Genomic DNA, 15412 nt, shown 5'->3' with positions numbered 1-15412 from the left:
TTTCTCATCATTTCCCTCCTTCCTCTTTCTTCCCGCCTGTCTTGCCTCATTCCAGATAGTTTTGAACTTCCGGATTTGGGTCAGATGCCAGGCTGCAGCAGAAATACCAAAATAATGAAAGCTACAGTTTTCAGAGGTTAGCATCCTAAACGCCTAGGGCTGGAGAGGAGGACGCCTTTCAGGTGGATTAGATTTGTAATTCAGACCAACATGGAAGCACCTGAGTCTGTCTTTATTAACAATAATAACAGTAATTGTGGGGGTTTTACGGTGTTTGTTAAGCACTTACTATGTGTCAGGCATTATGCTAAGCACTGGGATAAACAACTAGATAATCAGGTCCTATATGAGGCTCAGGGTCTAAGTAAGAGGGAAGAACAGGAATTTAATCCCCATTTTGCAGATGAGGAATCTGAGGTGAAGTGACTTGCCCGAGGTCACACAGCAGATGACAGGCGGCGTCAGGATTAGAACCCAAGTCCATGCTTTTTCCACTAGGCCACACTACGTTATATGGGACAAGTAGGGCAGTTGTCTAGAAATGTAGTACTCACCCCTCAGAACACACATACACACAAACACACACACACAACTGTGACGCTTGCACCATCGTGGCCAGACAGAGGGGTGGTCAGCACTGGGGATGGGGGGAAGATAATTACCGTAATCATCAACTCAACAGAGAAGAAATAAGAAGCAAAAATTGAACACCAGAGTAATCATATCAACAGGAACCCATGTTTATTTCCTTTGTTCAATACACTTATGTTAATAAATACTAAATTTTCAAGAGAGAGAAAGAGGCACTGTGGATCGTACTTGTTTTAGAAGAAGAAAACACACAGAGGACTAATTGGAGCACCATCTGGGGACCATTGATTTGCCTGGAGTCAATTTAGGAAGAGATTTAAGAAACGCAGGGCCCCGAAGAGAGGGAAAGGGCAGGGTGCCGTGGTGTGGATTCATCATAGGTGGGGTTTGCTAAGTTACAATGATCTTTGGGGAAATTTGCCAAAAGGAGGATCACTACTCCTAAAGCCATATTAGCTTCTGGAATGCCTAGAGCTGCGACTGGCCTGAGCTGCTGTGACCCTGGAAGCAAGAGGTGAGCGGGTCACAGGGATCTGGAGCGCTCCTTCAAGGAATAGGTGACCTGGGACAAATCAGTTCTCTGGGCCTCAGTTACCTCAGCTGTAAAATGGGGATTGAGGCTATGAACCCCATGTGGGACAAGGGCTGTGTCCAACCTATAAATTATCTATTATAAACTATGTGTTCATTTTAATGTCTGTCTCCCCCTCTAGACTGTAGCTCTTGGTGGACAGGGAATGTCCCTACCAACTCTGTTATACTGTACTTCTCCAAGCTCTTAGTATAGTCCTGCACTTGGTGAGCATTCAATAAATACCAATGATGATGATTATGAACCTGATTATCTTGTATGTACCCCAGTGGTTAATGCATAATGAGTGTAGAGGTGTATTTGTACATATTTATTCTATTTATTTTATTTTGTTAATATGTTTTGTTCTCTGTCTCCCCCTTCTAGACTATGAACCCACTGTTAGGTCGGGACCATCTCTATATGTTGCCAACTTGTACTTCCCAAGCGCTTAGTACAGTACTCTGCACACAGTAAGTGCTCAATAAATACGATTGAATGAATGAATGAGTGCTTAACAAATACTATTTAAAAAAATCCCAGAGCTGTAGGTGGACACAGATGGATCATCTTACAGTGGTATTTATTGAGTGATTACTGTGTGCTGTACTAAACACTTGGGAAAGTAAAGTAGGCATGACCTCTGCCCTCCAGGAGCCACTGCCTGTGTTGTCTGAATGTAAAGCTGTTTAAGTGCTTGTCAGAGGGAAAACAACTTGTGAACTCCACGCATCACTGGCACATGGAACAGTGAGCAGCTCTTTCTGGCCCCCTTATTGTTTGCACATGGTAAATGCTTAACAAATACTGATTATTATTATTATTATTGTGGTATTTGTTAAGCATTTGCCATGTGCCAAGCGCTGTACTCAAGCTGGGGTGTATACCAGATAATCAGATTGGATATGGTCCCTGTAGGAGGGAGAACAGGTCTTAAATCACATTTTACCCATGAGAAAACTGAAGCACAGAGAAGTTAAGTGACTTGCCCAAGGTCACACAGCAGGCAAGTGGTAGAACTGGGAATAAAACCCAGGTCCTCTGACTCTCAGGTCTGTATTCTTTCAACTACACTGTGCTCCAGAGATGTCCAAGAAGGGGGAAGAGGATGAGAATGCCACTTTATTTACCGTCGGGGGCTGCCAGGTAGATCTCACCTACCTGAGGCTTTGGAGGGAAAGGGAGAAGGTAGGAAAAGCCCTCTGAAAAAGCATAGCGAGAAGGAGATCTCACGACTAACATATTTTTAAATAAAAAGGACGCTTTACAGGAGGGAGAAAAGATAATCTGGCTTGTTCAAAGGTGCAGAATCTAATCCAAAAAAGCCTAGAGCCACTGGACTAAGAAAGGCAGTCCTTTAGCAGAGCCTTGCCAATAACCACTTTCCCAACCAAATACATTGTTTCTTCTAGTAAGCAGGGTGGGGGTCTCATGAATGTAATTGTAATCTACTGTGATGCTGCTTTAATGAGAAATATCCTCATTGAGTCTAGCACAGTTAAAGGCAATTGAGTGTTGTGGCCTAGCACAGATAGGATATTTAAAAAATTTACAATGGAAAAGAACCTGAAATATTGACTTTACTCAGATATCTTTACAAGATATGCTAGTGAAGATAAAGACAAATAAACGGAAGCAATGCTGAAGATCAGTAAACTCTTGCTAGGACATTCAAATCATCCCTAATATTAGTAATTATGGTATTTGTTAAGAGCTTACTGTGTGGCAAGCACTGTTTTAAGCGCCGTTAGAAGTTAAATAGGTTGGACACAGTCCCTTTCCCATGTAGGGCTCACTGTCTAAGTAGGAAGGGTGACAGATACTGAGCAGTAAATAGTCTTCTCCATTCACTTCTGAGAATACGTTGCTTACATTCAGAATTGCCATGGAAATTCTGCCCCCACTTTCATGGCTGCTCTTGAGAGAGGGCTTGTTTGGGGGATACGATAGAATTTCCTTGGGGCAAATGGCTAAAAAGTTCATTTCCCTGTCCGAGACACGGCCTGGATGGCTTTAATCCACTCTGTGCGCTCCTTGGGGGTGGCCGCTTGTAGGAAATAGTGAACCTCACTGGCTGTGATGATCTCGAAGAGGTTGCTGTCCTCATTCTTCTTGGCTAGAGGAGGGAAAATGAGAGGTTCAGAAAATTATAAAACTGAAGGAGTTCTTGAGTGGTCATCTGGTCCACCCCCTGTCCTCAGAGATCTAAACAATCCCAAGCAAGTGAGAATCTGCCCTCTTTTTACAGCTCGCCAGAGTTCACAATCCAATTTTTAAAGGGAGTCACTGCCGGGGTCTCTGCTGCTATACGGTTTTGGGGGATTTCTTTTTCCTTGGATTCTGTCCTCCTTGGGGTTGGAAACCAACTGGCTAGTAGCTCTTAACCTCAGCATAATCAATCAATCAATGGTATTTAGTAATAATAAAAGCCATTCATGTTAGTTATCCTATTAGCCTCTTAGTGTTACTCCCACCCTCATTCTTCTCCAGTATGAAAAATCCCTTATTCTCTGTATTGTATTTCCAGCCCTTCAATCAGTCAAGGAAGAAAGGAAGAAGGAGAAGAAGAACAATGGTATTTGATAAGTGCTTACTATGTGAAAAACACTGTTCTAAAAACTGGGGTAGAGAATAACAATGATGGTATTTGTTAAGCACTTACTATGTGCCAAGCTCTGTTCTAAGTGCTGGGGTAGATACAGGATGATCAGCTTGTCCCACATTTTACAGATGAGGTAACAGAGGCACAGAGAAGGTAAGTGGCTTGCCCAAAGTCACAAAGCAGACAAGTGGCAGAACCGGCATTAGAACCCAGTCCTGCAATCTTTCCACCAGACCATGCTGCTTCTCTAAAGGTCATTCACCCTGACATCCATCCTTGGTACTTAGGTAATAATAATAATGATAGTATTTATTAAGCACATTCCTGCAGAAATCAACATGGAAGGAGTCAAGCAAATGGTTGAAAAGAAAAAGACACTTTTGGTCCATAAAGGTAAGACCTTGCTATTCTAATGGTTTGTCCCATTCAGGATATGTCCCTGTTTTTGAGCTTCCTTCTTAGTATGACATCTTGGGTCCAGGACAGCTGTCACTTCCATCCCTCTCCTGATTGCTCCCATCTTCCCCAGCTCTGCTGCATTGTTTGAGATTGTGCTTCACTGCGGTAATAATGCTGGTATTTGTTCAAAACTTACTATGTACCAAACATTGTAGTAAATGTAACATATGTCAGTAATTTGCCCAAGGTCACACAGCAGGCAGGTGGCAGAGCTGGGATTAGAACCCAGGTCCTCTGACCCCTAGGCTCGTGCTCTTTCTGCTAAGCCATGCTGCTCCTACTTATAATAATGATGGCATTTTTTAAGTGCTTACTATGTGCCAGGCACTATTCTAAGCGTGGGGGTAGATACAGGGCAATCAAGTTGTCCCACGTGGGGCTCATAGTCTTAATCCCCATTTTACAGATGAGGTCACTGAGGTACAAAGAAGTTAAATGACTTGCCCAAAGTCACACAGCTGACAAGTGACAGAGCCAGGATTAGAACCCACAACCTCTGGCTGCCAAGCCCAGGCTCTTTCCACTAAACCGCACTGCTTCCTACTTATGTCTAAAGTCAGTCATATTTCTTGAGTGCTTACTGTGTGCAGAGCACTGTACTAAGTGCTTTGGAGAGTAGCATACAATAAACAGACACCTTCCCTGCCCACAACATGCTTATTTTCTATATACAGCCACTCTTATCCCTTAGATAATTGAACCGTAAACTCTACTCAGTCATGACCTTATTCCTTTCCTTTTCCATCTTTCTTTACTTTTGCTATTAAAATATCAGTGTCCTTCCTCCTGCATCCACTAATTATGAATAATTTGTTTCTGCCTACTTTCCCATCAGATAGCAAGCTCCCTGAGGGCAGAGACTAAGAGCTCAGTACACTGTTCACCCCAGAGAATACAATGTTTACTACAATGCTCAACACTCAGTAAAAGTTATTTCTTCCTCGCTGTTATTTTGGGCCTGGTGCAAGAGAGCGCACTGATCACTGATCCACAGAAAATCCACTATTATTATTATTATGGTATTTGTTAAGTGCTTACTATGTGCCAAGCACTGTTCTAAGCACAGGGGTAGATACAAGGTAATCAGGTTGTCCCAAGTGGGGCTCACTGTCTTAATCCCCATTTTACAGATGAGGTAAGTGAGGCACCAAGAAGTTAATTGGCCTGCCCAAGGTCACACAGCGGACAAATGGCAGAGCTGGGATTAGAACCCACATCCTCTGACTCCCAAACTCGTGCTCGTTCCACTAAGCCAAGCTGCTTCCCCATTTCTTATAAGGGATGACCTTAACCCCAAAGTGCTCTTTCCTCCGCAGCCCTACTAATTATTGACTAAAGCTTGTTATGTGGGCAGCAGAGAGGAAGGATTGGGGTGGGGGACGTGGGGGAAGTAAGGAGAAGAGAAACCAGCCTCATTTTGAGCCCCACAGCTGTGAGGTTGCGATTGTTTGCATTTAGGCCCCAAAATGCCAAAAGAAAAGCCAGGGTTTGCCCAGGGGAGCTTTCTGTACTCTCTGTTAAGTGAAATCAGATCAGAGTGTCTTAGATGAGAATGTCTGCTCTTTGCCTGTGACTACTTCCCCCTGTCTTCCCCCTCCTTCACACCCGTCCCCCACCAACCACCCCACGACTCATTGACTAAGATGGGAGATTTTCCGAGATACGTAATGACTCCCCACTTTGCAGCAGAGGGAACTGAGGCGCAGAGCAGTTAAATGATTTGCCCAAAGTCACCCAGCAGGTACATGGCGGAGCTGGAATTAATAATGACTCACACATTGAACCCACAGGGTCTGCCCTTTAATGAAACTGAGACCTAGATAAGATGAAGGCAAAGAGAGGCCAACTTTAGCAACAAGAGGAGCTGAGCCGCCACTAGCCTCAGACTTTCCTCTTAGGTGACTCGTGGGTTTGCGATCCCCACAAAATCCCCAGAGCTGCAATCTATTTAAGAAGCCGTGAAAGGAAAGTCAAAGTAGTGGGTAAGAAAGAGTGGCTCCGGTCTTCTCCAAGACTTCCCCCAGGCAAACGGATCTGGGCATATGCGGTGTGGTGGGTTTGCTGATATGTTAATAGCAGGAGTAAAGCAAGATGGATAAGGAAAGGAATAAGGTCATGATTGCTCACGAAAAGCTGCTCTTACCATCTGGAGAATCTTCCACCGCAGTTACCACACATCCTCTCAGGTGAATTGCTCCAAGGGGATCTTCTCCCTGTCGGAGAGGGACCAGAAAAGTTCAAGTCATTTTGGTTTAATGTCTGTTGTAACTAGTCTCTGGGAAGGATGGGATCGACATAATAATCATAACTGTAGAATTGTTAAGCATTTACTATGTGCCAAGCATTGCGATAGAAACAATGTAATCAAAGCAGACATAGTCCCTGCACCACATGGGGCTCACAGATAGAAGGAGGATGGGTACCTAATCCCTATTTTACAGATAATCAATCAATCATATTTATTGAGAACTATGTGCAGAGCACTGTACTAAGTGCTTGGGAGAGTACACTCTAACATGGTCAGAAGACAAGTTCCCTGCCCTCCACAAGCTTACGTCTCGAGGGTGGAAGGAAAATGAGGTATAAAGAAAGCAAGTGACTTGGCCAAGGTCTCACAGCAAGCAAATGGCAGTGCTGGGAGTAGAAGAACTCATGTCTCCTGTCTTCCAGGACTGTGCTCTGTTCAATCAGTTAATCAATTGCATTTAGTGAGTGCTTACTGTGTGCAGAGCACCGGAACTAAGCACGGAGAAGCAGCGTGGCTTAGTGGAAAGAGTCTGGGCTTGCGAGTCAGAGGTCATGGGTTCTAATCCCACTTCTGCCACTTGTCAGCTGTGAGACTTTGGACGACCCACTTGACTTCTCAGGGCCCCAGTTCCCTCATCTGTAAAATGGGGATGAAGCCTGTGAGCCCTACGTGGGACACCCTGATTACCTTATATCTACCCCAGCACTTAGAACAGTGCTTTGCACATAGTAAGCACTTAACAAATGCCATTATTATTATTATTACTTGGGGGAGTACACTACAACAGAGTTGATTGACATGTACCCTGCCCACAAGGAGTTATACTGTACTCTCCTAAGTGCTTAGTGCAGCGCTCTGCACACAGTAAGTGCTCAATAAATACAACTGACTGACTGAAGGAGTTCACAGTCTAGATAGGTCTGGAGGCCAAGCATAAAAAGATCAGGGAGACACTGACTATAGATCCAGTCCCGATAGATGGACGCAATCAGATTTTTGGCTCTTTGGGGGACGGAGAGACAGAAGGCGGAAACAACGGGCCAACCCTGAGGGAGCGTGGGAGGTTTGAGCCCTCACTTCACAGTGAGCGAGAAGCTCTCCCCTCAGGCTGGGAAACCCCACGTGTCTGCTCTGACCACAAGCAGATCACACATTCAATCGTGATGGGGAACACCAAGGTGTAGTCATTTAAGATTCCTCATCCAATTAACTCCTGGTGGAGAGAGATCGCTTTTTTGAGTCACTGAACCTGAAGAGGAGTGCAAGATGGACTGGTGACTTTTCCGAAAACATCGCTGCCGTGAATCAAATTTAAACCTGCGGAGAACTGTTGGGATGGCTAATGGAATTATGATGAGATAAAATGAAGCTCCTCAGATGACGGAGGGTTTTAAGTAGAAACTAGACTTTGAGCCCACTGTTGGGTAGGGACCGTCTCTATATGTTGCCAACTTGTACTTCCCAAGTGCTTAGTACAGTGCTCTGCACACAGTAAGCGCTCAATAAATACGATTGAATGAAAGTAGAAGCATCGTCGGCTCCAGGGCCCGTCTCCTCTCCTCCCAAATCCCAGATTATAGCCAGCCCAGCCAGGCCAGGTGACCGAGAGGCAGAGGTGGGTCTCGGCTAACAGGCTGGCTTGCGGCCTTTCTGCTTCTGAAGACATTCTTGGAGAAGCCCTGTGGGCCAAGGCTCTCACCCCTGCTGGATCGTAGTAGTGCAGATACGCAGGATCCTCCCTCAGGACAAACTTTCTCACTTTCCAGTTTTTCCGCCGATGTCCCTGCAAACGAGGCCAAAAGAAGAAAAAGGACAATTGGATACTAACCAGAAGTCAGAGAGTGTTATCCTGTGATGCTTTGGGGGATGCATTGTTTGGCATTCTTTGTGTTGTGCTCTCCCAAGAGCTAAGTACAGTGCTCTCCACACAGTAAGTACTCAATAAATCTGATTAATTTATGGATTGGACAAACACCCAATGTACACACAAAATTGCCCACTTTTTTGAAAATTTTTTTGCAACCTAGCTACTATCCTGGTTTATATAAGCATTAAATCAAGCAGTAAGGGGAGGAGGAGGAAAAAAAATCCCACTTATGTGGGTTTTGTGCATCCTGACTCTTCTGGCACTGTTATCACTGCTTACAAAAATAATCTTTCCTCTCCTCCTCAGAATGTGGTGGGTTGGGGATGCCGTGGTAGAGGCAATTATGCGAGTAAATATGGCTGTATCAGAAAGTATCATTTCTTTCCTCGAAACAAATTGAACGAAAGTCACAAGACTGGCACCATTCAGAAATTCCTGCCCCTTGCTTGACTCGGCGAATGTCAGCAAAATGGTTGTACGCCAGGGTGTTGGCAGCAGTTGTCATTTCCTTCCGGGATTACCAAACTTGGATTGCTAGTTTCTGTGTGACCACTGGGCATCCTGAATTACCATTCAAGGCTAAAATGGCAGTGAGGAAATGAAAATATGGTCAAGGACCACGCCTCAGTACAAACTTTTTACGCTTCACCCAGGCAGGGTCGGATTATCCTTCCTGGAATGGGATCTCCAAGAAAAGAGGATGAGAGGCCGCAGATGCTAGGTGCTACTGGGGCTCCTTCTCTGTTCTGAAGAATTTGTGGTTAGTTATCAGGATGCTCAGCATTAACAGTTCCTGAATTCCTCACCCAGATGCCTCACCCTGTCCTGGCACCTGTGAAAGTCTGCCAAGGCTTGGGATCAATTTGCAAGATCTCCAGTCCCCAAGTTCATCGGGCCTGGTTTGGGGATGCCAGATCCAAACCCAGCTGGGCTCCTGTGGTCAGACCTTCCTCTTCCCACCCCTGTGCCCTCTCCCCTACTTCTCTCTCCACCCTCCCTAACCCTGCCCCACTGAGGAACTGAACAGTGGGAGGAGGGGGCAGAAGAAAGCTAAATGCATGCCTAAATGCTCTTTTTTGTTGGGTTTAATTCCCAGCTGAGTTTTTAGTGGGAACAAAAAATACAGAAAAAAACTAGAAAATTGAAATCGGATTAATTCATCAGTCAATCGATAGTACTCATTGAGCTCCTACTCTGTGTAGAAGTCTCTCTACGCACTTGGGAGAGAACAATAGAGTTAGTAGACAAGATGGCTGTCCTCAAGAAGCTTAAAGTCTAGTGGAGGAGACAGCCGTTAAAATATACCTCAGGTCGGGTGAAGCAATGAAATGTAAAGTTACGTGCATAAGCTCTGAACAAGGGGGAGTGGAGTTAGTACCTAAATGCTTAGGGAGTGAGGACTCATTTGCGTGGGTGTTGTATCAGGGAAGAAATAGGAGGAAGAGATGAGAGATTAGTTAGTAAGTCCCATGGTAGATGATGTGATTTCAGAAGGGCTTTGAAGATGGGGTGACCAGTCCATGTGAAACAAGGGGGAGTTTCGGGAGGAGGGAAAGGGAGAACAAGAGAGTTGAGAGCAAGGAAGAAGGAGGACATGGGTTTGGGAGAAGGGAAGAGGAGAGAAATGTGTGGGCTGGGCTGTAATGAGAAAGGAGCTGGGATAGGAAGGGGGAGCGATTAGGTGGTCTGGGCCCTTTTGTAACATTCCCATCAGTGCTTCAGCTGCCAGTGCAGTTGTTCATTTAATAGGAAATCAAACATGATGGGCATTTTTAGACTCCTGAAAGAAGGAAGCCCGTGAGAGTTAGTGGGAGGGAGAAAGGAAAAAGTATCAAACATTAACCTGCTTCAGTAAACATCCCTGCTTGATGATAGCTCCTCTGAATTCTTCTCTCAGAACCACATCATCATCACTTGAATTATCTTCACAGAAGAACCCGCTATCAGTCTGTTTGGACAAAAGCCACGTCATGTCATTGTAATGTTGGATTTTTCCTTTCCCACTGTCCACCCCCTTCAATGCTAACTAAAATCCAGGCCACACCTCAGTTTCTGATATGTAATCAAGAAACTTGATTACTTTTTCCTCCCATTTTTCTTTTCTTCTTACCTTCGAGACTTCTTTCTAACACACCATACCGGTCCTCTTCTACCTCTCCCTACCCCCCTGATCCCATTCCTTCAATCTACGTCCTCGGGCAGGAGCAACATTTCTTATCAACTAACCTCTCTTTCTAAATTAGAAGAACTATGTGTGACAGGGACTGTGTCCAACCCGATTTGCTTGTATTCACCCTAGCACTTAGTACAGTGCCTTGTTCAAGGTAAGCGCTTAAACCCAATCCCTGATTGGAGTCACCTACGCAGCTGTCCCTGAGGTACCAGGGAAAGGAGAACACAGTCCAAAGAGCAAACTTGGAGAAGGGAAGTTAGCAGCTTCTCTTCCACCTCAAGCCATGGGAAAATAGAGCAACCACGAGGCTAAAATCTATAGAAAAGTGAGTAAAGGCAGTGAATGCTCTACCGTCCTCCTGAACCTCAGATTTAGACAATCACTAAGGGAGGTGGATTATCTGATCAACAAGATAGCCCATCTGGGGCTAGTCCAAATAATCAGAAAAAGATCAAACAAATCTGGGGAGACACTTGCCCAATTGAGTCAAAATCAATTATGACTGGCTATTTGATACATCAATTATTGGAATTAGTCATCTTCCTCATTTGCTAAACTTACTACAATAGGCCATGCTCAGTGTGCTGTGCAGATCTATGCCTTGGTATAATCAGAATTCTAAGATAAGGTTTAAAGAAGCTCAGAGAAAATAAAGGAGTCATCAAATTTTCCCCAAAAGTGAAGTGAAACTTCCAGCCATAGGGAAGTGTGTTTCAGTCTTGTAAAGAGTTGTTTCTGTTTTCTGGCCTCCAAATTTCTGAGCCCCATCTCGAATAAACAGTAGAAGGGCCAAAACAAACCCTAGAAAACCCTCTTTTACTGCATTTCTAGCAGCCCAAGATGAAGTTTCTCCTGTGCAACAGTAGGCAGCCAGATCTGTAGGACTTTCCCCAAAGTCTATCAACCATTCGCAATCACCCCTGGAACTGAATATTCAAGCAAGGCCCTCTGGCCAGCCCCCCATTATAAGAAGAAGCTGTGTTGCCTAGTGGATAGAGCCTGGACTTGGGAGTCAGAAGGCCCTGGGTTCTAATCCTGGCTCTGCCATCTGTCTGTTGTGTGACCTTGGACAAGTCACTTTATTTCTCTGTGCCTCAGTTACCTCATCTGGAAAATGGGGATTAAGACTCTGAGTCCCAAATGCAACGTGGACTGTATCCAACGTAATTAGCTTGTATTTACCCCAGGATTTAATACAGTGCCTGTCCCATAGTAAGCACTTAACAAATATCATGAGAAAAAGAAGGTGTCTTTACACTTACAAAGTAGTACAAGGCATCCGGGTTATCCAGGAAAGGGGTTTCCGCAATCCCTTCAGCTGCATTCTTGGATAGATCCCCAGCAGGCTGCAGGAAGCCTTCACTGAGCAGGGAGGATGCTATCATGAGGCCCTCCTGGCGATTCCGGACTGAATTGTTGGATAGCAGCCAATCGATCACACAGTTACCTAGTCGCCAGGTAAAAATTAGAGATGAAGTTGACATCACTACACAAGCCCCAATCAGATTCCATCTCAAGAACCCTACAAGACTCAACTGTCTGCTGCCTCTCAGCGGCCTCTGCCTTCAGGCTTATTAAATAAAAAAATAGTCCGGGATGGAAATTAAATAAAAGAAGATAAAAAAAGGTAGAATCCCTGGCATTTGAAAAATAGAACTAGATTAAAGCCAAAATCTGCTGCAATGAGAGTTTGTGAGTTAACCAGAAGTTTTCTGTTCAGATTGAATCTTAAGAATCTTAGCCTCCTAATGGGTCTTTATAGAATTATTCGTTTGGAAAAGACTGAAGGATAAATCTAATACCAGAGAAATAGCTGACTGCCCTCTCCGGCAAACAACTCCAAAGCCTCCCTAGTAGCTTCTCCCAGTGACTGAAAAAGAATTTTATGATACGTCTTGTCTGCTGAAGATGGAGGGGAAAAGGATGAAGTTAATTTCAACTAAATTTTGAAAATAGGACCGTGTTTTCTTGTCCTAAAACTAGAGAAATGAAGGGCACCTTGAAACAATTGCTCCATCCAAAGTGCAGTAGTGGATACAAAGCCTTTCATCCATATGTTTGTGAATGTCAGGAATAAAATGTCATGTGCCATCACCCCTACCCCATCCCTCAATTGACTTTTCTAGATCAGAGGTATCATTAAGGACAACCCAGGATACTGCGTGAGTAGATGGGCATGGGGTGGTACTGTTATGGTTAAACTATTCAAAGTCTGGAAACAGGGCAAAGCAGTCCAAGGTTGTGGGGAAAAAAGCAGGGGTAAGTCATCCCAAGGAAGGGGAACCCCAAGGATACCAACAAGCATGACTTTGTGGCAGCAACCAGACAGTGACCTTGGGCAAAACACGATGGTGGCACCCTGTGATTCCAAGAGCACCTAAGCACCCACCAATGAGTAAATAGGGGCAGCGATACTATAGACACTCCTCACCTTGGGTGGCATTTATTCTAGAGCTGTCTCTATTCTTGATCACGTTTTGGGGAAACGTGAACCACAAACTGACTTCAAGATGGAATTTCCGAAACTTTTTCAGATTTCATCAGCTGCTCTCTTGAGCAACAAAATTGTTTTCTACCCTCTCTCTTTCCACATACTGGTAGCTCTCTGGCCTCTGCCCCACTTCCAATGGTCTCCACTGGTGGTACTACAAAACTCTCATTCTTTCCTTCCCTATGGTAGCGGAGCTTTCTGTTCAAATCCATTGGTGACTGGGGGAGGGAGCGAGAGAGTCCTTACTCCTCAAAGTGCCCCACTTTTCCTCCCTGTTAGGTGCTGGGTTAATCAGGGAATGCCTCCTGGAGGAGAGAGGTGGGGGGGGGGGAGAGAGAGAGACTTTACCTGTAAAGCAGTGATTGAACACCTTCTTTTCCTTCTCCAGTTTCATTTCTTTCACTCCTTTATCAGCATCCTTCATGGACAAATACAGGGCACTGGGGAGAAGAAAGGAGAGTGACATGTTGGAGACCGGAAGCTCTCTGATTTCCTCTCCTTTCGTTTTCTCAGCAGAGGAAGCATCTTCACGCATTGGGTAATCACGGGTTAAGATTCCATTGCCCCAGGACCCTCTCTTAAAGTTATTTTATGAGTCAAATTCTGGAATTCTTAATGGCAATCCCTCCCTGTTAGGTAACAGTTAAACTGCATTAAGGTCTTATCTCCTTCAAGAGGCCTCCCCTAATTAAGCCCTCTTTTTCCCACCAGCTTCCTCTCCCTTCTGCATCATCTATGCACTTGGATCTGCATACCCTTTGGACATTTGGTATCTGCTCCATTCTCAGCCCCACAGCACTTTAGTAAATAAACAAAAATTATATATTACAAATACAAATGCCTCTCTACCCCTCTAACTGTAAGCTCACTGGACCGGGGACTGTGTCTACCAACTCTACCATATTGTACTCTCCCAAGCACTATGTACAGTGCTCTGCACACGGTAAGTCCTCCATAAATATGTTGATTGATTCATTTTTATCAGTGATGCTCTTCTTCCCACTCACCTCCACCCTCTGGGAGCTTAAAACATACTTTTCTGACTGACATGTGTAATGCCCTCCACATTCTGGAAGCGGAGTGGAGAGGGGTGTTTTCTTGCCTCAGACTCTAGGATACATCTGGCTTTTTCCCTGTGAAGATGATGGTATTTATTGCTGTGCATACAGTAAGTGCTTAATAGTACATACAATTACTACTACTTCCTATATGCCAAGCACCTTGCTAAGAGCTAGAGTAGATACAAGATCATCAGGCCAGACACAGTCTCTGGCCCACACAATGCAGGGCAAGTATCATCTTGTCACAATTTGCTCTACAGATATACCACTGAAAAAAGAATGGAGGTTTTCCAGTGTATTCACAGCCTCCCATTCTGAGCTTTTTTGAGGCCCATCAAACTCCAGATTACCTTTATCAAACTTGGTAGGAATAAAAAGCAACATGGCCTAGTGGGAAAAGCACTGGCCCTGGGGTCAGAGAACGTGGGTTCAAATCCCGGCTCACCACTTGCCTGCTGTGTGAACTTGGACAAGTCACTTAACTTCTCTGTGCCTCAGTTACCTCATCTGTAAAATGGGGATCAAGATTGTGAACCCCAAGTGGGACATGGACTGCATCCACCTGATTAGCTTGTTTCAACTCCAGTGCTTAGCACAGTGCTTACGGCACATCGTAAGCGCTTAACAACTACAATTAAATAAAAAAAAATTAATTAAGATGGAGAACTGTAGGCTGTCAAAGACCTAAGAAGAATTTAGAAGTCAGCTTGCCATGAATAATAGTAGCCTGAATTTGTATAGGCTTTTTCGCTTTTCCAAAGTACTTTCAAACCCTGTGGGGATTATGTTATTGTTATATACCCGTTTCTTAATTCCCAAATTTTCATTTCTAGGGCTGTTGGTGAGACTGATAATTCAGTGATTTTTTTTTAATGTTGATTCTAAGTGGACAGAGTCAAATAATTGATCTTTCCACTCTCAAACGAGGAGCAGTTGTAAGAGAACTACTTAAGATGTGTCCTGGGGCCCTTGCCCAATAAAAGAGCCATTAGACCACTCGAACTTCAGTGGGCATCAGATGACGTGGAGCTACTGTCCTAGAAGGGAGAATGGCCAACTCCCCAGTCTGGTGCTAGTGGAGGAAGGAGGCTGGTTTGCCAGCTCACTCTGATGCATTCCAATGGGCAGGATATCCTGTCGTCAAAATATTTCAACATCCCCTCATTTAGTTACTTCTGTTCACACTGGTGTGTGCTATTCCCTGTCCACACGGTTTCTGGGAGATGGACTTTTTAAAATGGCAAATGTGGTATTGGGATGTATTCAATCACGTACTCGATCTATCGGTTGCATTTATTGAGCACTTGTATGCGGAGCTCTGTACTAAGCACTTGGGAGACTGCAATGCA

At 44.5% G+C, this 15412-nt stretch overlaps 1 protein-coding gene across 1 annotated transcript in view; it reads right to left on the bottom strand.

The window, feature by feature from the left end:
* Nucleotides 1-2168: 2168 nt before the first annotated feature.
* PLEK (pleckstrin) overlaps nucleotides 2169-15412 on the bottom strand; it is a 29927-nt gene continuing 16683 nt past the window's right edge. The window contains exons 4-9 of the mRNA XM_038751484.1: nucleotides 13351-13442; nucleotides 11774-11958; nucleotides 10182-10286; nucleotides 8171-8254; nucleotides 6367-6436; nucleotides 2169-3278 (exon numbers count right to left, since the gene is read on the bottom strand). Coding sequence (XP_038607412.1) covers nucleotides 3142-3278; nucleotides 6367-6436; nucleotides 8171-8254; nucleotides 10182-10286; nucleotides 11774-11958; nucleotides 13351-13442 — 673 coding nt within the window. The 3' untranslated portion in view covers nucleotides 2169-3141. The remainder of the gene's footprint in view (nucleotides 3279-6366; nucleotides 6437-8170; nucleotides 8255-10181; nucleotides 10287-11773; nucleotides 11959-13350; nucleotides 13443-15412) is intronic.

This window comes from Tachyglossus aculeatus, chromosome 9 (genome assembly GCF_015852505.1).
Source record: "Tachyglossus aculeatus isolate mTacAcu1 chromosome 9, mTacAcu1.pri, whole genome shotgun sequence".
Taxonomy (NCBI): domain Eukaryota; kingdom Metazoa; phylum Chordata; class Mammalia; order Monotremata; family Tachyglossidae; genus Tachyglossus; species Tachyglossus aculeatus.
This window is presented reverse-complemented; position numbering and strand designations above follow the sequence as displayed.